Genomic DNA, 26,638 nt, shown 5'->3' with positions numbered 1-26,638 from the left:
CATCATTAAAATGAGGAAGATGATGAATTTAGAATAGTGAATTCTTAAATCTTTTATAAGGAGATTGTATTCCATGTTCCATTACTTACCCACCTACATTTCTGTGCTGTCACGGCAAAATTCTTCCTATGCCCTGTTGCAATCCTGTGGTGCCAGCTTTCTCAATGAGAAAGCTGTAAAAACAGATGAATCTCACAGGAAAGGATTTACTAAAGCACCTGAGAGACACTTCACGGGGAGTGTAAAGTAGGAGACTGTGACTGTTCCTTTTTGTATCTTAATTGGTTTTTGTAACAAAGTCATTTTGTCTCCCTTGCAGACAACTTCAGCAGCAGCAAGCAGAACTTGAAGTACATCAAAGAGATGGACTGTCATCCTATGACTTATCTCAGGTGAAATTTCTCAGGTTTTTCTTTTTGCGCCTCTGATCATTTAAAGGTAATGGCAGATTTCAGCAAAATTAAAAAGTACATGGTGACTGTTCCTGAATTCTTTTTGTCAAATACAGTGGAGGGCATTACCTTCCTCTGTGTATCTCAACAGGTGCCTGTTCCAAGTATACCAGCTAATGTTCACGAGGGTGGGAAGTCTGTGGAAAAGCCTGATGCTATCTTCTCCCAAGAGAGAGATCCTAGATTTGCTGAGATGTTTGCTGGAATAACTGCTTGTAAGTAAATGTCTCTAATTTTTAATACTGTGTTAAGCTTGGGTACATGATGTGGAGCAAAGCTTTGAGAGAATGAAGGGAAACTACATGGTGGCAGAGAAATTTCTAATCAGCAGCAGTCTTGCGGACATTTCCTAGCATTTGTCTTTAGTTGTGTTTCCCCTAAAAATGATAGGAATAAATTCAAGGAGGGAGGGACAGCAAAGCTCCCTGGTTTTGATTCTCTTTTCATTTCACAGGGACATCTTAAGCAGCATTTGTAGATATTAAACATACTGAGCAGAACTTGCCAATTCTAAGCCCATATTTTCTTTCTTGAACACCAGATGTAAGGTCATCTCTCTAAATAGGGATGGATTAAGACAGGTCTGCACTTTTTTGTCAGGTCCCCAAATTTTGCAGTGATGCTTTCAGAGGCATATGCCTTGAAGTGTAATAATGTACTTGTTCCCTGTCAGTTGAGGCATCTCCAGTCATGTTACCTGTCAATGAGTCCTTGCTCGTTTTTGCACAGCTTTTAAACTTGTTGCCAAGTTCATCTAAGAGTGATAGGAATCTCAGAAGCAGTATGTTGTTCTATATTTCTTGAAAACTACTGTGGAGACAAAGTCTTTACTGAGTGCCCTCACCAAAGGATTTCCCAGCCCTGTTCTAAGAGTTAACAGCCAAACTGTTAACTGAGAGATGTACCTGCTTCAAACTCACTCACCCTGTGCTACCTGCTGCCCTGACAGACAGAAGTCTTTGAGAAGACTGGCAGCAGAAGGGGTCATCAGAAATATATCTGTAGGAAACCAGGCTCATTAATTCCACTACTTGTGGAAGAACTTCTTGGTTGTTTATTGTTCTTAACTGTCCTCACTGAAAAAGAGAATTTTTACATTTGTTTTAAATAAATCAGTGTGCAAGTGTCATGCAGTGCACAGAGGAAATGACCCACAGGTTTTGACGCCAGGGGTGTTGGGAGATGACCTCACTGTGTTGGTTTCTTATGTCTGGCTTGGCCTTTTCAAATGGAGAAGGCATTATAACTGCAGGATAGACCTGACACTCTGTCCTCATGTTGCTAGGACTTCTCTATTATTCTATCCTTGTCTGTCTACTCTAACAGTGAAGTCAACAGCTGAGGCCATAAAAGGGGTCCATTAGAAGGTAGCAAGACTCCAACCCTAAGCAGCAGAATATGTTTTCTCAAGCAAGAACATACTGTTTTGTGGCTGCCTGATTGGCTCTTTTTCAAACAGCTCTCAACTGTTTGTGAGGAGGGGCTAGGGTTAAGGGCACAGCAAGCTGTGAAGTAGCTGGGAGGTTATATTCTTGGAAATGCCATTTCTCTTTTCATTTTTGTCAATTTACAGGCTGTGCTTTTTTTGGGAGATTTTCCCTGCCTGAATTTCTCATGGGAGCTGTGATCAAGGTCTCCTCTGAACGATAAAAGATGGTTCACAGTTAGAGATGAAATGCTCTGTCCAAAACCAATATTGACAAGCCTGTGTGCTGCCTGCAAGACATTTGCATTATGTTGATACCTGATCTCGCTCTCTGCTACATTCTGTAAAAATGTGGTTGACACAGGGAGATTGCTGCCATTATTGCATGTAGTGGCCACACATAACAAAAAAAACCAAGCTGGGAGAGGAAGCCTGGCTTTACTGGTTCATGTGCTTTGAAGACCAGGATAATGCAGTTCTTAGAGACATATTCATTCCAGAAGCAGAAACACTGGTCCTACTGAGAGATTGGCCATCATTGACCAGTACAGTGGTGGAGTTCAGAGAGAAATGGGTAAAAGACACCAAAAAAGAAAGTTTTCAGTGCTGTACCAAAGGTGAGAGCAGAGAATTGTGTGTAAAGTCCTGGTTAAGAATACAGCTGGGAGAGATGTGGCCAGATTCCGAGGCTAAAGAGCATTCAGGGTAACTCAGGAAGGAGAATTAACTGCTTGCGATTAGTTTAGCCATTCCCTTTGTCTTGCCCTCATTCTGTGGCACAGACTCTGGCAGCTGCCATGGCAACTCTGCTCCACTTGAGGAATTCCAGTTCATTTAGGGCACTCTCAATTTTGCTGGTGAGTTGTTCTCAAATATCTAAAGTACCCACAGGATTTTGGCTCAGTCTCTTCCAACCCTGAGAGTTTGCTGTCCCTGCAAATGATGATCTTAGAATGCAAGAACGACATTATTGCAGAAAAAGACAAAATCATCTGCCCTTCTCAGAGGTATCCCAAGCCATTCTCAGTTCTTCCTGCTACATACACAACATTCTCTAGATCTTGTCCCCATTTCTTCTTTTTTTTTTAATATGAGAGCGTAGGTTTACAACCCAGACTCAGTGTCTTTGCTGGACAGCATGTAGCTGGTGAGGAATTTCTACAAATTTCTACATTCCAGAGGAAAAGCAATGACAACTTGCATCAGTGGCATGCACACTCCCTGCTCCCTCTCCAAGACTCCTTTGAGGTAATTTGAGGCGACTTTTTTCCTTGAGAAGGCAAGCTTAGAGTCTTGTTAGGAACATAACATAAAGAACAACTTAGGTAACAGGGAAGAGCTGGTGTGTGTTGGAGGCCCTTGGTGAGTCACTCTCAGAAGGTCTCTAAAAGATAGTGAAAACTAAAAAAATACCTCTCTTACTTGTGAATTGAGTGGGCCTTTTATTCAAGAGAGCATCTTGTGAAATGAGTGGGAATCTGAAAGGAGTGAGGGGTAAAATGAGGAGGCCTGTCAGGTGTGTAGCAACAAATGGTTTCAAAACCATCAGCGAGTTGCAGGGTGTTTTGCGCTTGGAGGGAAGACTGAGAAAGTGAATAAAGGGTGGTGGAGCAGACCTGAAAATTATTTTAAGAAAAGTAGTAGTAGTGAGATTTCCGTGGGCTTTGGAATAATCCAGTGTCAGCAAATTAAATTAAGGGACCAAATGATGCTGTTCACCCAATCTCATTTTATTCAATTAGAGACTGATCTTCAGTTGCCACATTAAGAGTAGACTATAAAAATTAATGGCATCTCCTCGTGTGTGTTATTCACTACACTGATTTGTCTGACATCCCACTGAGATTCTTGCATCCTACTTCATGGCTCCCTCAAGCCACATACAGGACACCAAAATCCATAAGAGACCAGTGTTTTGCCTTGCCACAGCCCAGGTGTGCAAGTCTTGTGACACTTGGACACCCGTGAGACTGAGATGCAGGTGGGGGCTGCAGGATCACCCACATTCTCAGGTGGTCACCCCAAGATGTTCCACCAGGCTGCCTGGGAGGTGGGTGTTCTCTTCAGCTATCCCAAGGGATGCAGACTGTCAGCTGGTTAGGAGAGGGGCTCTTTGGCACCTTTTCTTGCATTTTTTCACCCAGTGGAGTGAGTACTCTCAGCTGCTACCTCAGTGCAAACAGACTGTGATAACAGCACTGGCCCTGAGGGCCTTTCCCTGGTGCTAGAAACGTACTGTTGCCTGAGGCCACCCCAGGTAGCCACAGAGATGCGCATGCATCAAACCTTCTTCAGACCACGCTTGTTTCCTCCATCCCCTGAGTAGATCTCACATCTTTCTTCCAGAAAACCTTTGTTCCCTTTCCAGTCTGTAGCTGAGACCCGTGCACCCCTCACTCCCCACCTCAGCCAGAGCTGTGCTCTGTCTCACGTTCCCACTTCTGCCTGCATGGTCAGGAGCAGCTTCCAGTAGGTCCAGGCTGCATGGCTGGAGGGCACGTACCAGTACTATGTTCCATGCAAACAATGGCATTAATGAGGTATGGCCTGTGAGGAGGGTACAAGGAGACACAAACCAGCTGTTCCTCTGGCTTCACACTGAATTGTCGTACAGCCCTTTTGTGTCATTCCCAGTGTGTTCCACAGGGCTTTTGCTTAAAGCTTTAAGAAGGAAAGAAAACTTCCTGCCACCTATATACACTGTAATTGTCTTTAAATAATTTTCCCTTCATTTTCTCATCCCCTAAATTGATTTTTTTCTGTGATTCATTTTTCTTTTGTAGCAGATAAAAAAATGATGGCCTCGGCATCCACAGCAGGAAACCAGCAGCTTTACTCACAGGGAAGCCCATTTCAGCCAGGACACTCGGGAAAGACTTTCAGGTACTTAGTGCAGTTCCTGAACATATCAATTTCTGTCTGAGGGTGGGGGACTGTCCCCCTTTGATCTGGTGGAAAAAAAGCCAACTTTAGGGCATCCTTTATGCAAATGAACTTTGGTCTGTATACACTTCACTGCTGTGTGATGTCTCAGCACTTACACTGGGCTTTATAAGCTGAGATGATTTGGGTACTTCAGAATTACTGGCTGGTAAGTAGATACTTTTTACTGTGGTCATGTAATTGGGAAAAAGCTAAGAAGCAACAACAAACCCTGAAGGGAAATAAATCTGGGATATGATGGAGCAGGCTCAGAAATCTGAGGTATATTCAGCCAAGCTGGAAAGGTGTAAAGATTTGTTTTGGACTCACAGCTGTCAGTACTTCTGCAGGCTGCCTGGAAAGGTATTGATGTGGATACCTTACCAAATGGAACAGGGGTGCTTAATCCACAGTCCCAGGTCAGGACTGGGACACAGGCATGAATAGTTTTGTAAGGCAGCTTCCAAACATACATCATGTCTTCATTTCTAATCACTTTTTGAGAGCGATGGTATTTACCTTAGTGCCTTTTGGTATCACCGCTCTGGGATTGTCATGATGGAGTTTTGTCTCCTGTTCAGACCAGCCAAGGTTGTACAATTGAAGGAACAGGCATTCAGAGCCTGTCGGTTCCAGGAACTGGAAGACATCTGCAAACACTGATTTTATTTAAACCAATGTGTTCTTAAAGTTGTAATTGCTAATAATCTCGGTGGGGAGAAATAAATTCCCTGTGCGTGTGTTTTGTCAAATTAAAACCAAAAATAACTTGGGGGGATACAACAGTAAATTAAAATGTATTTTAATTGGATATTGTATATTGCCATTTTGGGGTTTGGCCTGTGTTTAGTTTGTTTCCTTTGTTAATTCCTGATGTTTAACCATAGCTTTTTTCCTACTGCTGTTCTATTACATCAAATAATGGCTTGCATTTCTGCCAGTATTTCCCTCAGTGAACTGTCCTTCAATAATCTGCAGCCTGTCCATTCAGTTACGGAGCCTGGGCAGCCTCTAGGTATATTTTGCATAATCCTGGTTTCAAAGTACGTATTCCAGGTACAGTCCAAGCTTCTTAGATGATGGGACTTGCCAGTCTAGCTGAGAAGGTGTGGGCAGTAGGGCCAGCCCTGCACAGCAGCTGCTCTGTGCTTCAGCCACATTTAGACGGACTTTCTGGTCTACATTTCCCTCTTTGGAGACTTGGTGGTAATAAAAAAAGAAATTAAAAAAATTTATAATAAATTTATAAAGGTTAGAAAAACTCTATTAAGACTTTTTGAACACACACTTTGCTTTTAGGGAGCTTAGGAAAGGCAGAATAACAACTCCCATATTCAAATTCCTGCCACGTTTTGCTTACACTCTGGGAGGAATTCTGTCAAGCTTCTCCAAGGATTCTGATTCCTGCTTTCTCTCTGCTCAGCCCTGTTTACTTCTGTTCCCAAACTGCTCCCTTCTTTCTCTGTCAAATTATGAAAATAGACAATAGGGAAGGGACTAGAGAAAAGAACAAACTGTTTCAGTGGATACACAAAAGTGGGTTTGTATACTGTGTCTTCATTTATATTCATTTATATAGGACATGTAAAATATTAAATGTCTTTATATATAAAAGCCCATTCACAATGTGTGGTTGTGTAGATTCAGTTCCTCAAGACTTCCAGGAAAAGAGTAACAATCCTTCATAGAATTTTATTTATAATTAGAAATTTCTGGGAATTTCTCTGTAGTGAAATTCAGTAATTACGAAACAGCTAACATAGAAACAAGTTCCTTTGGAAATTCTTTTTTAAATTATTATTATACCAAAGTTCCTACATTAGTTTAACATCCTGTCTTAATTATTCTTTTGCCTGGGTATGTAACTGCATGCTCTTCTGCAGCATCAATTAGTGAAAAAAAAGGAATTAAAAGCCCACATTTTTAATATATAACACATACTTCTTCATTTTCCAGGCAGGAAACAAATAAAGAAGTACTTACAAGTATTGTCTTTTGTGCCTGTCTTAATTTAGAGTGACATTTAAGCAAATGCTTAAATACTGTTGACTTCAAGCACAAATTTATGATGAAGTACCTGCTTGAATGCTCTCTGCAAGCAGGTTTTTAATGCATTAAATGTTAAGCTAGTGCGGAGCTAAGTGTTTATGCACCATGTGTTAGGCTGATTTTATTCTTAGAAACCCTTTCAAAGAGATTATTGAAGTCTAATGCAGAATAATTTTTCCCAGTCTCTATTTGAACTGACGCTTTGGAATGCCAGTGTGTTTCATAGTTTTCTGATGGCCTCAGATAATTTTTTATCAAGACTGTCTGAATAATTAATTTTAATGTTATTGTCAGCATTTCCATATCTGGAATACAATTTGTGAATTGAGAATATGGCCTACAAATGAGCACTGTCTCTGTTCCCTTAGTTCATCTGTGGTACATGTGCCTGGTGTGAACGACATCCAGTCTTCTTCATCCACAGGCCAGAACCTGACACAAATATCTCGCCAGCTAAATCAGAGTCAGGTGGCCTGGACAGGAAATCGCCCACCATTCCCAGGACAGGTATTGTTTTAAAGTGCTTTATTTTCCTTGTCATTAAAGATTTGCAATCTCTCTACTTTTTACAGAAGAATTAGTAACCCCCATTTATAACATGAGTGTTATTAATTGGTGGTTGGAGAGGAATCAGTACCTCACTTCTGTTCCTTGGCAGGTTTTAATAATCTGAGCCAGCTGCCCTGTGTGTAACTGCACTGGATTTGTGATTGTGTCCGTTGTAGTGGCAGTCACTGCACTGACATAAATCCCAGTGGAAGGTCTTTATCATGTGTTGGTTTCATATATGCACTGGATGAAGTAAAAGAGGACAGATCTTCTGTTTTAGTATTAAGCCTATTAATTAAATCTTTCTTGGACCACGACCATGCACCAATCAATGTTACATACAGTTACCAGGGTTGGCAGAAGGAGCACACAGAAATCCAGGCATGAATTCAGATTTCCAGTAACAATGCACATCATTAGAGGTATCAAGAGATGTAATCACCTTTAATTTCTGTTTGTGAAATTGGTTAGCCAAAGAGTTTTTCTTGGGACTGCTGCACTTGTTTATATTGTGAAGGATGGTTTATAAGCAGATTCTGTCTGTGGCACTATACATTGTTGCAGCACATGACTTCGGATGAGACACTTCAGCCCCTTTAATCTCTGTACATGTTGTTTCTGTCTCAAAGCAGCCTGCAGTGTTTAATCATTTGTGTAACATTCTTGGAGATCCTACGACAAAGCCATTGCATAGGTGAAATGACAACAAGCTGGTTTTTAGCACCCTTGAATTAACTCAGCTGCCCAGTGAAAACAGTGTTGGACTGTTTCTTCCCTTCTCCCAGGGCTGGTGCTTCACTTTCACAAGACTTTTATAAGGCAAAATTACTGCTGCCTGTATTTCATAGGCAGGGAGAGAAGGCAGGCAGCTCATTAGCTTTGAAACTTCTTTGGCCACTTGCTACTAAGCACTGGAGGTTCTGGTCATCTGTGAGCTGCATGTATTCTGCAAGACATTCAGATGACTCTGATTTTACTGTGGCACTGGAAAATCAATACCGCTGGAAAACAAAGGTGAATTCTTTATACATGTTCAGTTTGAGATTAATCCTTGTAATAGAGGTGAAGGAAATCCTGGTTTTCCACACAGCTCTGATGTGGAGTACATGTGAGTTAATCAGCAAGAGAGCTGTAAGTGTTGGTTTACAGTCTGTTGTGTTCCTTCTGCAGCAGTAAGCTGGCTTTGACAGAAATTAAATACGGCTGAGGCAGGATAAACAGGCCTGTTCACATCTACAGAGTTTATTTAGTCCTTTGCTTTATGTTGTTAAAAAGTGATTCTGCTGTGCTGTTCCTCGACAATAAAACTTGTCCTTCTCTTACCCTTTGTTCCTCAGCAAATTCCATCTCAGTCTGGCAAGGCTCAGTCATCTCCCTTTGGGATTGGAACAAGTCACACCTACCCAGCTGATCCATCATCATACAGCCCCCTTTCCAGCCCAGCCACCTCTTCTCCAAGTGGGAATGCCTACTCCAGCTTAGCAAACCGAAGTGCAGGGTTTGGTAAGTTTTAAATGGCATAACAGAGAAATGCATATTAAAACAAAACTCTCCAGCATTAACTTCATTAAAAATCCTCCAACCTGTTCTTTTGGTGGGTCGATTGTGAAGCCCAGATGAAGATGCTTTGCTTTCTCCTGTTAAGTACAGGAAACAGACCTGTCCTGTTCCCTCCACATTGCATCTCTTTCACATCCAACACACTTGAGAATGTTGTGACATTTTATGGTATGAAGGAACTTTTCTCATTTTTAATCTGTAAAGTGTCATGAAAGAACCAGAAGTTGCTTACATAACTGTTTAAATCCTCCCTAATTGTGGTCAGCAGGTTCAGTTTCTTTTCAGTTCCCAGGAGAACACTTAAATGGTGCAAATTTACATTCTTTTCATTTTTCATCTTTTCTGACTGCATGGCAGTGTCCTCTTGCACAGAGGTGGAGTTTGGCTGGAAAAAGGATTTATTTTGTACTGCCACCAGAGTAGGTGCCATGTTTTGAAATTATTTTCTTTTCCTATTACATGCTAATTTAGTGCCTTTCAGACCATGACCCAGTGCAGAAAGCTTACCAAGGGATAGTAACCCCTTGGTAAGTTTTCTGTACTCCACCAGCAGAATAATGCTGGAGTAAAAAATACCGTGAATCTGTTTGTGATAAACAAGGTTGATTCTATGAAAAATATCACTGGCTGGTAATAATGTGCAATTCCAAAAAGCATAGGTAGCAGAGAGCTAATGTGTGTCATTTTTACCCTGACTTTTGGGAACAGAACTGGTGCAGACCCACTGCAGACCTGTGCCTTAAAAAAGTTCATTGAAATGGAGCTCTTCCCACAGAGCTTACTTCTGCCTCCATTTCCATTTCCACCAGGCATTGTACATTTGTTTATGAGACAGACTTGTATTTCAGGCCTAAGCTACTTGGCAAGAACCCTTTCACCTAATGAGAAACATCTCCCGACCTACATCAGTTTGGATGCTATTAATAACAGCCTTCACGGAGACGAATGGCTTCAACTGCTGGCTGCTGTAACTGTTCTGCTGAAAAGAAGCATCGTTTGCTTCACTGAGTTAATTTCATTGTATTGTTCTGAGGGGAAAAAAACCCATCAAACTTGTAGCTTTCTTTTAAAGGATAAGGTAGATTAATTGTATTTTGGCCCTTGAAATGCCTGCAGGGTTTCTGAGTCAGCTGAATTACTGGTTGTGGTAATGTCAGTAAGGGAAGAGCTGTAATCGTCCACTTCTGATAGAAATCCATCACTACAGCCTGTTTACTTTCCTGTAAAGTGTTCCCTTTATCTGTTTCACATGGCTTAGCTGGTAGCCAAAAGGACTGGATTGAGCGTGTGTTTCTGTATTTCCTAAAGCCATGACTATGAGTAGTGGCTGATTTGACATGACTGAGTCTGGTTATCAAAGATTTGACATCCAGCTCATGTGTAGAAGTTTGGCACAGGAAATTTGGCACCCTTGGCAGAGGATACTTGTGATCAGGAAGAACCAGATATAGACAGCTTGATTCTTGGCAGTGAGAGGGAAACAGGCAAAAATGCTTGGAGTAGTTATATAGAAAAACATTTAAAAAGAAAAGAAGAGGAGAAAATATTTGAAGGAAAAGCATAAGCCTGGTGGCAAGCTTTCTAGAATGCTAATTCTTAGAAGGACATACTGTAAATAATGGAAGAAATAAAAGGTAAAGTGAGTCCAGCTTAAGTGTGATCTGTGACTGTACTCATTAAAAAAGTATGTGTAACAGGTAACCAAATTAATGTGTGGCAACATATGTTTTTCCTGGTAGACTATTCACAAGAAATTGAATCTCCCTGAAATCATCATTTTAAGTGTATTTACTATAAAGCCTTGCTGTTTGTGTTACTCTGTGAAATGTAAATGTGCCCTTTCTCCCCCTGTCCAGCTGAAGGTGGCCAGAGCAGCAGCCAATTCCAGGGGAGACCTTCAGAAGTCTGGTCCCAGTGGCAGAGCCAGCACCACAACCAGCAGAGCAGCGACCAGCACTCGCACCCACAGCCCAGTCAGACCGAGGTGTTCCAGGTGAGGAGAGTTCAGCGAGCCCCACGTCCCTCTGACAGCCTCTCCCTGCAGAGTGAGGAGCCGCGGCCCTTGAGGGTCAGGGTGCAGCAGGGATTGGGGCAGTGCCCGCCTGCTGCCATAGGTGTGCACTGCTGGTAGCTGGCTTTAGGTGCCGAGCTGGTTTGTTTTCTGCCCTGGAACAGGATGATTCAAAATGATATTTTCCTGTCTCTTTGCACCCTATAATTAGAGCTCATGTCTTCTGCAGAGAACTCAAGAAATACTCCCAAGCAGAGTGTGTTTCTTATCCTGGTTCTGGCCTCTTAACATGCCAGTCAAGTCCAATTAGACAACAATGTGTTTCTCTTTGATAGTTTAAGCAGAAGGGGAGTCTGATACTGTGTAGAAGATAGCAACCAGTAATTTTTAAGATTAAACCCAGTTAGATATCAGATAACAATCCTCTTCAACTACCTAATTTTGTAATATTAACTGTGATTTTTAGCCTTCACTACAGAGGGACTAGGACTTCATAAGTTAACATCCCTGTCCTTGTATAACTGGTTTTTAAATTAGATCAAGAAGACAGTTTCCAAGAAAACAATGCAGATAAATGCAGGAAAGACAGTTCAAGCCCCAAGCAAGGTTTAGAAGTGGGGCACCTCGTCTTTTACAAAGTAAATTCACCTGCAAGACCAGGCTTATGCGCAGTTGCTTGCAGGAATGATGCAGAAAAGATGATAGCATGGAAAGACTCCTGTGTGAATGCACCATTGCTTCACAGGAACGAATAACAGCACTACATCTGGAATAATGATCTGTCTGTCTGCTCTTAGCCTATGGCCCAGGCAAGATTAATTTGTTGCATCTCTTTGTATAAGCAAAGTTTAATCGGTTTGCAAGTACGTTAACCCAGAAGGATATTCAGGGTGATTCCAGTGGAGCTGATGACAGCATGGTTTGATGGCCAACAGAGACACTGGGCTCCAAGCACTGTCTTGCCTGTGTCTCAGGCAAGTGCTGTGTCCCAGTAAACTTCTCATGGACTTGGTAGGAAGAAGGACCAGAGGAGAAAATGAGAGGTGGTCTCACCTGCAGAGCTCTTGAAGGTGAGCATGCATTTGGAGGGAATTAGTGTAATAACTGATAATAACTGGATATGATGAGAAACTTGGATGAGCTCAGTTCAGAGGCCTCCAAGAAGTTGCTTGGATTGTTTGTGCCAAAGGCAACCCTGGGTTAGCTGGGCATAAGGAAAGAGGCAGACTTGAGAGAGGACCCTGCTGGATCTGTACCTGAGAACTCATCCCAGAGGCCCCAGCAGCAGAAATGTAAACGGGTAGGGGCAGCTACAACTTCTGTTTGGCTGGAAGAGAATGGAGGAAAACATTAAATAAGTTCATGTTTTGGTCAGAAAATGAAGACTGACCCTGGCACCTCAGACACTGCCAGTTGTGTTCACAACACATCAGCAGGGATACTATGAAGACCTCAGATGGATTATAATAATTCTTTATTTTGGGGTGACTTCCCAGTATGCAGCAGCTCACAGAGTAATTCTTTCACAGAGCAGATCCTGTGAGATTTCGTGTTTGGTTTTTTGGGTTTGTTTTATTGTAAGGATCATGAGCCATCCCTGGCAAGACTAGGCTTTGCAGTAAGAGCTTATTATTGTAAGGACTGACAGGAAAAGCAAGCACAAACTCTGGTTTTCCCAGCAAGGGATATCTTTTCCCTGTGGCTTTGGTCTCCAGCTGAGAAGAAAAGTTGAGTATTTTTTGAAGCTTCCTGCAGAGACCTCACTTGGCTCAAGACACGTGGGAGCAATTACCATGAAATCCCATTTCTCCTGAGAAGTTCCTGCTATTTCCTCTGCTTTTGTACAGTCATGAAGGCTGCTTGGGCATCTTGTGAGCTGGGGTGGGTGTCCAGTCTTTATTGTTCTGCAGAGCACTAATATTTTCACTTAGAGAGTGCTGGGAGACCCTGCCCAAACCCATCCTTGTACAGCAGGAGCTCGTGTGTGTGAGATGTTGCATACTTCCCATGTAGTGAAACCTGAGAGTTTGCTTCTCTCCATGAGTAGCTACCCATTCCAAGGGGGGCTCCTTCAGTCTGGAAGGAGTAAGAGGCAGCTCAAATGTGCCTTATTCAGAGGAGCAATCCAAAACTTCTGCCCTGCGTAAGTCCCACCTCTTGTTCAGAAACATTCCAGCAAAACATAAGTAGCACATAAACCTTAGCACAGTCCCCTGCACAGGTCTGGTTTTCAACTTATTTATCTAAACTTGGTTTTTTCTGACTTTCAGCTGAAAAGATGAACAGGAAACAGTTTGTGTCTGGATAATGTGTTACCAAGTGACACTTCACTTTGATTTTTCCTTATCGTGCAGGACATGCTGCCGATGCCGGGGGATCCGACGCAGGGCACTGGCAATTACAACATTGAAGATTTCGCTGACCTGGGCATGTTTCCACCATTTTCTGAGTAGTTTGCAAAGCAGAAATGGAAGTTCTTCTCCAGGGCCATTTCAGTGTAATTTTGGCGCTGCTTTTTCTGTATTCCATTTCTGTAGAAGCTACTAAACCAGAAGACACCTTTCTCATGTTTCAGATAGTGGTGTAGGGCTTGCTCTCTCCTCCTTAGGGTGCATCAGTGCCAACAGAGGAGCTCCAGCACTTGTTCATGTTCACTGACAGCTCCATTTTTTTTTTCTTATTGTCATCTACCTCAGAGATGAAAAACTTTGCTTGATTTAAAAAAAAAATCTCTGAGACTTAAATATTTGAATGTGAATGATACCTAATATTTCCTTTGAATGGTAATTTTTAAATAGATAAAGAAGTAACAAAGACTAACAGAGAAAAGGTAAGGTCATGTCTTGTTACAGTGCCTACCGCTCAATTTCGATGCCTTGCTTTAAGCTTAAGTTTCTGAAAGCAGACACAGTATTCTGTTTTCTTTGATTCTTGTAGTTTTTAGGTCACATTAAATGTTGAGATTAAGCAACATAATGTAGGCCTCTCTCACCAGAAGATTCAGCTCTGCCTTTTCTAACTTAAACTTGAATGTGTGTACATTTTGGTACTTTATGTATATCTTGTGCTGTATGAAGTGATTTCCTGTACTGGTTTCTTTTGCCTTTACAAAGGGTCCATTCTGGAGTGTACTGAAAAGTTTAATGATGTATGTGAAAAACTTAAATATTGTGAGAATCTCCATCACTTCACATAGGTGTTCTTACTTTTAATTCAGGTGATTCTCTATTCAGAACAAACATTTACTTACATAAGCTATTAGTCTGGTTTTGCACTGAATTGAGGCCTATAACCTTGTACATTTCTCACTGGCTGCTTTAATTTCTATTGTTCTTGCTTTCCCAAAAAGATTGCCTCGTAAAAAAATGACTGTAAACACATTGAGATTGCATTTTCTATATTAGCTGCATTTCCTTTCTGTGAAGTACTTTTTTATACTGTGAAACCTCACATTTTAACTGTGCAGGGTGGTGGCCTGTTACTAGGAAATCATTCAAGCTCATTTGCTGCAAGCAGTGAGATGGTTTTGTAGTGTGTAATTTTTTTAGAGTGAGTTGGTAATAGATATTGATTGGACTATTGTCCACTGCATACACAGTGATAACTTGAATTTTGCTTGGATTCCCAAGCAATTGCTTCTGTTAAACCCTTTTAACCCTATTCTGTTAAATATGGGATTTTCAGTTTACCAAGTATGTTGAGGACTCTTGACTACTCTGAATGCCATATGCTTTTCTGCAGAGGTAAATTAATCATCTTCCTCTTCAGCGAGTCACCTGCCTTATGTCTTCATCAGAGATGTGGTAGGGAGTTTTTTATTCAGTATTTCATATGCACGACAAGTTGCAAAGGTTGGATTGTAAGGTCGGAATGTTTATCCAGATGATTTCTTCTGGGATGGGAGGAGAAGGAATCTCTCATGAGGACAAGAAACCCTGAGTTCCCATGTGCAAATTGTTCACAACCTTTGAGGTTGGACAGTGGTAGCCAACCTTTGCAGAGGAAGATGGGGGCAGCTTCCCCGAGCTTTTGCACATTCAGGGGCTGTCATAGGCCTTGAAACAGCATCCCCAGGGCACAGCCCCATCAGATGATCTCAGTGTCTGCTGTAATTCTGAGACCTCGCAGCACTAAGCTCTTCCTGCTTGTAGCCCCTCTTGAATTGTGGGATGCCTCTGGCAGGGGGCATGGTGCACATCACCATGGTCCATCCTGTCGGGATACTATCCTGGGAAGCAGGCAGGCCCTGCCCCACAGCCCACTCTGGCCATGCAAGTTTTGGGCTGTGAACATGGCCCAGGGACATGGCTGGCACAGATGGCCACGTGGTGGTGTACCCATCTGACCCTGCTTTCCCAGCCCTCTCTGAGATCAGCATGTGGGTTTCAGTATCCAGGAGGAGTCCTTGCTTCCATTTCTCTCACTAAGTCTGGGACCAATCTCTTACCCTATGTGCAAGTGGGGCTAGGGACTCTTTTTGTAGGAAGTTTTTATATATCTGTAGTTGCGATACTGGAGAGGCCTCAGATCTCCTGGTCTGTACTTGCCTCTCCAAATCACACTGAGAACAAACAAGAGATCAGGAAAACACCTTCTTAGGTGAGCAAGCCATGCTCTTCCATGCTATTCTTTTAAATACACGGATGTTTATTCTCTTGGAGCCATCTCCCTTTCCCCTCACGCTGCTCAGATCAATGACTGCTCATATAATTGGATAGGCAAAACTGGTGCCCCAGAGTGAAATTCACTGATGTCTGTAAGAGGTGCCTGGATGCTGTGCCAGCTGAGAGAGGCACTCACTGTACAAGGGCTTGAAAGGGGCTGATGGGGAGGGAGGGAGCAGTAGGTGAGTGGTTTGTGTCTCTGCACAGAAGATGCCTGACATGATAAATGTCGCTTCTTCTAAAATTTAAAAAAAAATTATCCTTAAAGTGAAAAATTAATTGAAAAAATGCTGTCCCTATGTTTTATTTTACCCAACAAATTGCTATAACTAGATTTATAATTTACTCTACTTCCTGAATTCCATTTAAACGTAAGTTTATTAAAGTGATTTTCTTTCTCCTGACATCAGCAATGATAACTTACTGAATGTGTCGTGGTGTTTATACTAGAGAAGGCTTCTCATATACAGAATTTGATTGTGCAGTTAAAGGTGCACTGTTACCAGAATTTCAAGCACATTTCTTTTTTGTTGCTGTTTTTAAACACACTGTTATTTTTTAAGTCAGTATGCCTGAGGGATCAGAGCATGGACTGCTTCTCATCTTGTGGACTACTCCTGCCTTTCTGACTGGGAAAGGCAAAGGCTACTCTGTTAAGGGCAGTCTGGATAGTGCCAGGTTAGGGGTTTCCCTGTAAGCCATTATCATCCCCCATTTCTGTTGTGCCATCCTGAGCCAGCACTTTATTCCTGGTATTTCTCCCCTTCCTCCCTTCCCATTCCTGGCCATCCCATCTCTGCAGTGCTCTCCCAGCCTATGTGGGAGGCATTAGGTTGCCATTCCTGAACCAGCGAGGAGGGAGCAATTAATGAGCTTAAAAAATCTGGCAACTTTGTTCTTCTGTCCAAGCAAGTGATCAAGCTGAGCCTTTGCTGCCGCCAGGCACTGCGCTGCCCTCTCTCCACGCTCCATCGTGTCCGTGGCTTGCTCCTCTCCAACAGCCATGTCCCAGGTCTTGTGGCTGACAAAGCTGTGTAGCCTTGGCTGTGCTGTATCTTTTTGTCATGTGTTTGGTTACTAAAGCAAACTTAGTTATATTCTATAGCTGAAGTTATAAGGTGCATTGGGAATGCTGATGTTTTTATTATGTGCCGTCAGTGTAGCTTTGCTGGCACTTTTGCTTCCAGTTTCCAGAATTTCCAGGTTGTGGATTTCTTGTTCCTTTTGTGTTTTTTAAGCTGAAAATAAAGCTGTGATTTCTGATCAAACTGTTGCAAACACAGTGTTTCTTGAATCTGAATCTTTTGGGGTTTAAACTAAGGGAACAAGAAACTGCAAATAGTGATGGTTTGGGTGAGTTATTTCAAGGAGCAGACATGTAGATGGAGAAGATTTTAGCTACTAAAATATTTATATTCATTTATTCAGACAAGAAATCCTGTTTAATAAGAGGGATTTCATCCCATTCCTTGTGCAAGTGCTACTGGCAGTACCTACGGTGATGCTTTAACCAGATAGTTTCATTTGTAGCTTTGTTGCCTTTTCTTTTAAAGTACAGTATGAAACTGTAAATACTTCTTGCAGAACTGCCTTTTTAACTCTTAATTACTTTTTGGCACAGTGTTAAATAGTGTTGGATTTACCCAATTGCTATGACATATATTTTTATACATAGGTGTACTCTTTTTTCGAGAATAATACAGCCATTTTGTCATTAATGCCTTATGGGTGTCATACTGCTGTTGCTCTTTGTTTGCAAGGTATCGAGTGGACTAATTTCTAGTTCAGATATTTTCACTTTTCCTGGCAGTGCTCAAGTTTGGCTTCAGGTGATTTTTGCCAGAGTCCCATTTTTCACAGTTGTTAACTGTGAGAAGAGAATGCGGGCTTGAGTTTGTTGCTATTAATGTAGCAAAGAAAAGGTGATGGCATCTAATTGTCTTTTAAAAGGTCAGTCTTTTCCTACTCTAAGAGTGCATTTCATGAAACTGATGACTATGGGCACTGATTACTTGGTGTAGATTAATAGGGTTTAAAAAAAGGAGAGGAAAAAAAAACAACTCCAAAAATGGGCTTCTGTCATTGTTAGGCACTTGGTTACGTATCTGTTTAAACTCTTCATATTGATGTGAAATTGTGCTGTGGATAAAGTGTATTTTGTACTTCTGAATGTTCTATATTTATGACTAACAAGTACAGAATCAGTTGTGTGTATGTATAACTAATAACTGCCTTTTTAAATTTCATTAAAATAAAAATGTCATGAGCTGTTGTTAATTCCTGTCTTTCTGTAAATAACTAGGATATACTGTTGGGAATTGTCAAGTGAGAAATAATCCTGAATTATAAGATTCATGCCAGAAATCAGAAGATGAGGCATTGATCTTTGTCTTTGAAATCTCCTCCTGCTCTGTGTGGTTGGGAACAGGATGTTCCCCTTTTATCTGTTTTGTAAAGGCTGTCCAGAGGGAGCAGGAAAGGAATGATAGTTTGAGAGCTCAACTTTTAAAACAAGTTCCAGAAAAACATTAATTCACAGCCTGTTTTGCTGATGACGCTGAGGTGTGTGAATTGGTATCCATGTTATACAGGGTTTCATTAGCGCATAATTGATTTAGTGCTAATTCATGGTCTGTGGCAGTATTTATTCACTCTCTGTAGGGGGTATCACAGTGGTTTCCTTGTCCACCTTTTGGTCCCATTGTTCAAAGTCAAAAAATACTTGTATCCTTCCCACAAACATTCTGGTGACCTTTTCAGCCTTTCTTATGTCAGGCACATTTGCCTTTCACTGTGGTTCTTTGTTGGATTTATACTGTATTTCTTTGTCAACTTGATAGTTTGGGAGCAGGATTTACCTTTCTAATAAATCCAAAAAAGTTGATGACTGCACCATGGCAGGAGCTGAAGATGCTGTGCCCCAAGACTTGCATTCCTGATGTGGGGTTAGGTGGTGTTTTCACAGCTCACACTCCCATTTTCAGGGCTCTGCCTGTGGAGAACGGCCGTGGGCTCTGCTGGGACCCAGAGGGAGACTGGAGCACTCAACGTGGGCTTAGTCATACTCAGCCTACAGCCACCCCTGCTCTGCTGGGCTCTGCTCTCTGCTCGCTTATCCCAGAGACAGAGGGTGGTCCATGAAAATGTGCCATACGTGCTGTTTTGCTGTGAAAATTGGATTTTCAACAAAGTGATGTTCTTTTGGCATTTCCTCAGATCCTTTTGAGCATCTCTGTTGAATGGGGATGTGCCAGACCGTGAGCCACATTTGGAAATGCAGCTGCCTGGCAGCTCTTTGGTGCTTTTCCAGTGCATTTTAATAGGCTCTCAGTTGCTTTTGAAAAACATTATCCCACAGAGTGGGTGTGGCATCCATGCCAAGCAGGGGATGGTGTGGTTGGGCTGTTTCAGGATCCATCCTAGCAGTCCTTTCATATGGATCATCATTAAATGTGCTCTCACGTGCTAAATCAAGTGTACTTTTAGGCACTGTGGTGACAGTTGGGTGTGGATAGGCTGGAAGATACTAATTTTAGTGTGGAATCTGGGTTTGGAGATGCTGGATGTGGAATGGGGCCACGTGTTTGGTGACCAGTAGTTGCTGCAGCTCAGCAGGACATCATGATAGAAATCCACAGTCCACAGGCAGCTGAGGTTCACTGTATCCCTACACTTACTATCTTTGGCTCTATAAAGTGGCACTAATGACTCATAACAAGAGGTCAAGTCTTCATTATGATGATCGAAATACATTTTTCTTAATTTTTCCATGGAAGGTAATTCTTAACCACATTGACATCAATATATCATCACAGTTCAGGAAGTATTACTCATTTAATTTTCCCAGTTTTTCTCCAAGTTGGATATAACAGGGATTGATACAGGATGAATTCTTCCCTCCTTTTTTACCAAGTTTCAGCGTACTTCTGGTTAGTAGTACTTGGCAGCATGTTTCTTCAAACTTCGTGGTCTGTCCCACATAAAATGAAATGGAATCACTTGAGCTGTGTTAATGGATGTGGGATCAGATCCAGAGGTTGCTAGGGCATCTTTTCATTAGCCCTGGAAAAAATTATCTTCTAATTATAGACTGGCACAAAATACTAATACACAAAATGTGCCATTTGGGACCCAACTGAAAAAAATGTCAACCCAAGGTTCACACCTGGACAATGCAACAGTGCCAAAGTGCAGTACTGTGGCTTTTGCAGAAAAAATAATAAACACTGTACACACACTGCTGTAATTACAAATGTGCAGGCAGAGCTTTGGGACTGAAGAAATCCCCAGCTGCAGCTTGGGAGCCTTCCCTAAAGCACACAGACTGAATCCCCCAAAGCTTCAGTGTGATTCTGCTTCTTAGAAATAGCAGGTTCCTCTTTTTAGTGAAGAAGGTAAGGTTTTAGATACTTGGAATGTTTTTTAAAAAGAAGAGGTCTTGAAACAGAGGAGCAGTGCAAGGTTGAACTGTCATCCCAAACATCTTTTGGGTGGCTCTCAGAGCCTTCCCAAGTCATTGCCCATCCCTGGCTGCTCTGGAACCCAAAGCAGTTCTGTGTGTGGCTCTGATGGGAAGTGGCTTCAGTCTGCAAAATAAAATCACAGTGTAGTTGTTTTCCACTTAGCACTGGAATTACTGGCCTGATAGAGGCCCATTGCCACTGAGGAGCAAGGATTTTGGAGACCTGAGCTTGCCTTGTTGTTTGAGACCTCCAATTGCTAAATGTACACACAAGAAAAAATGCTGCCCTGGCACGCATACACAAAACCAATTCTGCCTTTGCTTCAGTGTGTGTAGCAGGGGGCAAAGGCACAATCATAGTACTTTCCACTTAACGCAGATGGTTGTCCTGTGAAATTGTCTCAGAAGCAGCACTCTTCTCCCTAGATTTCCTTTGCTGCATGTCATTTCAACATGTCCAGAGCCAAATGTGTGTGATGGCTGAGGGGTACCAAAACATGACTCATGAAGGGGACGTAAATGCTGTGGGATTCCTTCATTTCTGTCAATCGCAATCAAACAAATGCCATTAGTTTCTGGTTCATGTAATTCAGAGCAAAAATCATTCAGGAGGCAACACTGTACAGTGGTTATGATGAATTACTTTTTGTTCTAAAATGGGACTCTTGATGGGTATGGCCCCTCCTCCCTCTACCTCCTGCTGCTGTCTCCAGCCACTAAGAAACCATAGAGTACTCTGAAAATTCACAGCTGTTTGAGGTAACCCAGACTGGTCTCTGGATGTGAGGGGCAGATGCAGTCAGCTTGCCCCACCATGTTCTGCTCTGGGAAATGTGAGCGAGTATGGAGCTCACCTTCATAACAGGTACCTGGAAACAGCAGCTCGTGGCCCCCCTGGCAGTGTCCCCTTGGCACAGCTTGCATAAGTGGGTTTGCATTCCTCCCTGTACATCCCTGACTCCCTCAGAGCTCTCCACTATGTGACTGTTCAGCCCACCAGAGCTCCTACAGGACTCCTGTTCCAAAATGGAAAAAAAATATGCTATAGTGAAAGAAAATCTGGGTTTGGACATTGATTTTTTTGCTGTGTCAAGCAGTCATAGCCTCTTCCTTTAATACCAAGCCCCTGTGTCTTTGTGGTTTTCTTGGGGATTCAGGAAAGGCTCTTGCCCATGATTTATTTGGTGACGTAGGAAGGAATCTATCATAGTACCCATGAAGCTTAAACACTGAATGTTTACATCTATTCTGGTATGGTGTGGAAAAATATGACCTTATAACTGAAAAATGTCTGGATTTTATTCGATGCAACCCTGAAACTACATGGTTACAGCTTTATGAAAAATCATCAGAACTGATACCTTGGTAACTTGACATGTTTATCTTTGTCATTGTCTCTTTAAAAACTGCATTTGGTGGGGTGACACAAAAGATGTGCAGTGAAATTTGTGAAATTGCTATGAAAAGTTTTAATTATTGAGAAGCTATAAAGTGTTGTGTACTTCCTTTAAGTCATATTGGTGCCCCAACTCCACAGAGATGCTTAATCTATAGGAGTTCTGTATTGGAGTTTATTCGGATTCTTCACATAGTTTTTGTGACCTCCACGATTTAAGGTCAGAGACCTCAGCAGGGAGTCAATGGAAATTGTCACTTTAATCATTTTAGTTCTAAGGATTTATAAAAGTTATGTGAATTGACCTAAATTTTCTGATCCTGCTGAGGGAGAAGGGTTATGCACTAACACTGACCTGAATATATCAGCTGGTAATGAAATAATGGAGCAAACCCACTGAAGCAAGTGCCAATTATATAAATAAGGCTACTAGAAGACAAAAGCCTTAATTCAGTAAAAGGCAATACTTGGTATTTATAGATCACTATAGATACATATGGCACTTGATCGCAGACTGAACACCTGCTCTGAGCTCAGGCAACAGATTTCCTTTGACAAGTTTGTAAAATTCCCATTTTGTCCCTTGCACCACCATGTTGGTGAAGGGTGAGTAGATTTTTGTACCAATGTTAATAAGGTGTCAAGGCAATTTTACTGGAGTCTTTTTAACACCAGCATTGAAAAAGAGAACTTTATTAGCAGGGGTGGGAATATCAGGTAACAGATTCCTGTTTTCCTCTTGGTTTTGTGCTTGTTCTCAGCCATTTAAAACACTGGAGCTGAGCTTCCAGCAACAAGTCCATCAATAGCTCCGATTTCCAGGGTGTTCTAAAATTGGATTAAAGCTACCCTGAAGGCACAAATTTCTTTGCTGTTTAAGTCTGACATCCAGAAGAGAAAATCTTTCTCTCAAAAGAAAAAAAAAAGCTTTCAGTTCTTTCAGTTGTTTCGAATGTTGTTTCTTATGAAGAGAATACACACTAAATGCTGTGTTTGTCAGATTTGTTGACTCCCTGGCAGCTATGACATTGAAGAAACTGTACTTTTCTCCAGTGTGCCCAGAACTGCTGCTGAAATGGTTTCCACCTTCCTCTATTCATCACTGGAAAAACTTCTATCAGAGAGTTTGAGCAGCTGGGAACAGGCTGCCAAGGGTCCTGCTGTCTCCATCCTTGGGACAGAGCCTTGGCTGACCAGGTCTCAAGCTGGTGAGTGCCCTGATTCCCCAGGAGGAGGAAGAGGCACGTCCATGGGTGCTGTACTTCTAGTGTTCCTGTGGGGTCAGCTCAAGCCCTCAGCACAGGACTGCCAGAGAAGGCACGAAGACCCTGACGTGGTCATGACCCTGAGCCACTTAAAAAGTCCACGTGGCCGACTCAGCCAGGCAGAACAGGAGAAGCTGTTGCAGGGTGCTTATGGATGAACCCAGTTTGGGGCAGGATGACTTACACAAGACCATGTCAGGTGCATAATTTCTGATTTAGAGGCTGCCTACACAAGACCATGTCAGGTGCACAATTTCTGATTTAGAGGCTGCCTACCCCAAACCCACCAAATGTGAAGATGGAGAAGGAAGTTAAAGCCAATCCATCCCTCCACATCTGGGTGTTTTCAATCCCCTCCCAGCCCAGGACTAACACGTTGATCTTCAGGATCACACTGTGACAGGGAGGTGTGTTTTGGGACATTGACATACACAGGGGTTAAATGACTTTTGCACCAAAGCAAATCACTGGTGACCCAAAATTACAACGTGGGAGTTCCTGACTCCTAGGCCCATGTTCATTCCACTAGACCACACTGCCTTCTGAGAAAATGTTTTAGTGGTATCTGGCCAGCTGTGTAAACATGTCAAGAGACAACCATGTAAAACTGAACTGCTCCCATTAGGCAAGTTATAGTCTATTTTATTTGTAAGCACTAATCCTAAATCCCTCCTCAAGGATGATATTTTCACAAAAAAAAAAATAGGGAAATGAAAAAAAAAGCATTACAGAAAATGTTGAGGGCTATGGGTGACGTGACCAATTTAATTTCCCCTTAAACAGTGAGCCTCTTCCCTTCTACCAGACTCTACTTTCCAGCCTGGCTTCTGCTTTGAGAGCTTGTTTTGGGGAATGGATGGGCTGGTGCTCATACAGCAGGTAGGAAAGATACCTCTTTTCACCTTACGGGGTTTCCTCAGCCAATGAACAACCACCCCTGATTAAAAATATGTTGCTGTAAGAATCCAAGCTATTGATTAATGAGTCTGAGTACCTTCAATGTTCAATGTTGTTTCCTCATTTTGCCTGTGTCGTGAGAAGACAAAACTTTGCCTGGTGTAGGATGTGGCCAGCCACCCAACAAGTGTTCTTTATTCTTCTATTAAAATGCCTCTTTTCTCTCTGTGCATTGCAGGGTACTGAAGAACAAGGGATGTATTTAACACTAATATGACCCATCCTTCCAAACACTGGTTTTTATTATAAAAGACAGCAGATGGGTTACCATTTACTACCACTTTGAGGATAAAAATCAGTGGGTTTGGTTAAATAAAATGCTCCAGCACTTGCATGAGCTGATTCCTCTATGACAAAATGTTTCAGGCTTTAGTGGTACTCACTTATATTTTAAAAGAAAAAACACTGCTGTACTTACTCCCTAGTTCACTGTCAAGGGCCCTTGGCTGTGTAGGTGGCACAGGCACCTCAGGGCTCAAATCACTTCCCTTTGCTCCAGCATATTGGCACAACTGCATAAAAATTCGTGACATTTCACACTTCCAAACAGTTTGGTTCAGGCTCTTGTTAATGCAGTTGCTAAGTGATCCCACTGCTCCAAACTCCACTCTGCAGCACCAGAATGCTCTATCCAGGGGAGCAGACTGGCAGTGCATTTCAGCTCTCAGCTTTGCTCTTACACATGTAACATGTTGTTTCTGCAGTGTTTATCAGTAGTGTTTTCTCTGTTCCTCTCCAGCAGTTACATGCAGAGCCAGGTTCCCCAGGAAAGTGCACCCACACAGGGCTGGAGATCAATGCTGTTCCTCTGCTGCTGAGAGCGTGGTGACAACAGGAAAGAAATGTTCACCTTCTGTGTCACCTGCAACAAGCTTGTCCCACAGGGTCTTCAAGGTCCACAGGGGTTTTCTGAGCCTGGAGTCTGAATGACAGCAGTAAGTAATGAGCCGAGCACTGCAAAAAGCGCAGCTCACCTCAGACTGGGGCTCTGAGCATTGGTTTTTAATTATTTTATTTTTTATTCAAAGGGATTGTGTTGGAGCCCGCAAGCCCCACTCATGCTATCACGTTGGACAGTGAATGGTAGAAACTAAGTCACAGTCTCTGTCACACTGAAATAAAGATGATTCAGAAATTCCAGGTGTGCTAATGAAGCAGGAATGCCTGGTACAGGCAGGAAGAAAGTTTGAGTGTTGGATGTTAAAGATAACACCCGCATTGGCAATGCTGAGAGCGGATATTTCTCACAGAGCACATCAGGGTAGGTAGTTCTCATGGCGTATTTCTTATCTGGGTTTCCTGCTGGGACCATTGCTTCCACAATTTCCCCCTTCTTCCTTGCCCTTCCCTTTCCCATCTCCAGCCCTTTCTGGGCTGGATTTGTCTCCAGGGGATGACCCCACCCAGTGGGTGAGAAAATGCCTCTGTGGATGTGTTGAGTGTGATACCTGCCCACGTACAGGGATTTAGAGCTGATCTGGGTGTGCTCGGCCCTGGTGATAGTGATGTGGTGGATTAACCTCTCACCTGGCCTTAGTACAGCAGGGGGAGATGTTCTGCTCCCCTGGAGGGGCAGGTCTGGGCCTCCCCTGTGTGTTACACCAGGAGGGGGGATGAGCTGTGTATGGGTGTGAAACCTCGCACTCCTGAGCTGAGGAATCTGTGCTGGGCTCAGGAGGAGATGCTGTTGCTTCACCAGCCCTGTCCTGACCAGGCAGCTGTTGGCAGCTGTGTGAGGTTGCCAGTGGGTCCATCAGATCTGACTTTCTCATGTGAGGCTCCTTGGCCCTCCGGCTGCAGGAAGAGCACCCAGCTGCCGTGTAAGCTGTCTGAGGAGAGGGACTGGCTCTGAATTCTGCTGACAAGGACTGTGGTGGAGGGTTTTCGTAGAGGCCCCAGCTCAGGGCAGGATTTTAGCAGGTGTTAAGGTCTAAGATCTCCCTGAGGCTGTTTTCTGACTGGCTGAAAGCAGCCTTTCAGCATTACTGGTGATGACACTGGATGAGAAAACATTTTTTTTTAACACTAGTTTCTTCAAAGCAAGATGAGGAAAGCAAATCTTCCTTCTCAAACTAGAATTTGCTTCCTACAGTATAGCACCAAAACTAATGAAAGCCAGGTGTCTTGGCCTGTCCAAGGAACAGGAAAGGAAAGAAAAGCAAACCTCAGCAGCCTGAAAATCTACAGTTACAGGAACCTGCTCCTGCACCCAGGGTCTCCCAAGCGATAGAGGAGCCCAGGAAGGGCAAGTGTTTGTGACACTAAAACACAGTGCGTGCCGGCAGCAGAGGGAACTGGAGCTGCTGACAGGACCAGGTAAGTGATTCTTCCCCTGTACTGGGCACTGGTGAGGCTGCACCTCACGTACTGTGTCCAGTTCTGGGCCCTGGAGTTTAGGAACAATGTTGAGGTGCTGGAGCATGTCCAAAGAAGGGCAATGAGGCTGGTGAAGGGATTGGAGCACAAGCCCCATGAGGAGCGGCTGAGGGAGCTGAGGGTGTTTAGCCTGGAGAGGAGGAGGCTCAAGGGAGACCTTATCACTCCCGGCAACTCCCTGTCAGGAGGTTGTAGCCAGGTGGGGGTTGGTCTCTTCTCCCAGGCAACCAGCAGTAGGACAAGAGGGCACAGTCTTAAGCTGTGCCAGGGCAGGTTTAGGTTGGACATTAGGAAGAAATTCTTTACAAAGAGTGATCAGACATTGGAATGGACTGCCCAGGAAGGTGGCGGATTCACCGTCCTTGGAGGTATTTAAGAAGAGACTGGATGTGGCACTCAGTGCCATAGTGTAGTTGACAAGGTGATGTTGGATCATAGGTTGGACTACATGATCTCAGAGGTCTTTTTCAACCTAGCTGATTCTGTGATTCTGTGAAAATAAAGCTGCTTCCAGGGGCTGGACTGCTTTCAGGATTTGCCAGGAGATGA

General features: G+C 42.9%; 1 protein-coding gene across 4 annotated transcripts in view; it reads left to right on the top strand.

The window, feature by feature from the left end:
* The window catches only part of ARNT2 (aryl hydrocarbon receptor nuclear translocator 2), a 103,284-nt gene extending 85,385 nt beyond the window's left edge, over positions 1-17,899 (top strand). For 3 of the 4 annotated variants that reach the window (XM_071568137.1, XM_071568134.1, XM_071568136.1), the window contains 7 exons: positions 320-392; positions 544-667; positions 4,662-4,761; positions 7,218-7,356; positions 8,736-8,901; positions 10,815-10,951; positions 13,324-17,899. In XM_071568137.1, the coding sequence (XP_071424238.1) occupies positions 320-392; positions 544-667; positions 4,662-4,761; positions 7,218-7,356; positions 8,736-8,901; positions 10,815-10,951; positions 13,324-13,422 (838 nt within the window). In that variant the 3' untranslated portion in view covers positions 13,423-17,899. The remainder of the gene's footprint in view (positions 1-319; positions 393-543; positions 668-4,661; positions 4,762-7,217; positions 7,357-8,735; positions 8,902-10,814; positions 10,952-13,323) is intronic. The other variant, XM_071568135.1, reaches the window with a different exon arrangement.
* The last annotated feature ends 8,739 nt before the right edge of the window (positions 17,900-26,638 follow it).

Source organism: Pithys albifrons, chromosome 13 (assembly GCF_047495875.1).
Source record: "Pithys albifrons albifrons isolate INPA30051 chromosome 13, PitAlb_v1, whole genome shotgun sequence".
Classification (NCBI taxonomy): domain Eukaryota; kingdom Metazoa; phylum Chordata; class Aves; order Passeriformes; family Thamnophilidae; genus Pithys; species Pithys albifrons.
Note: the sequence above shows the minus strand (reverse complement) of the source record. Positions and strands in the feature narration are given on the sequence as shown.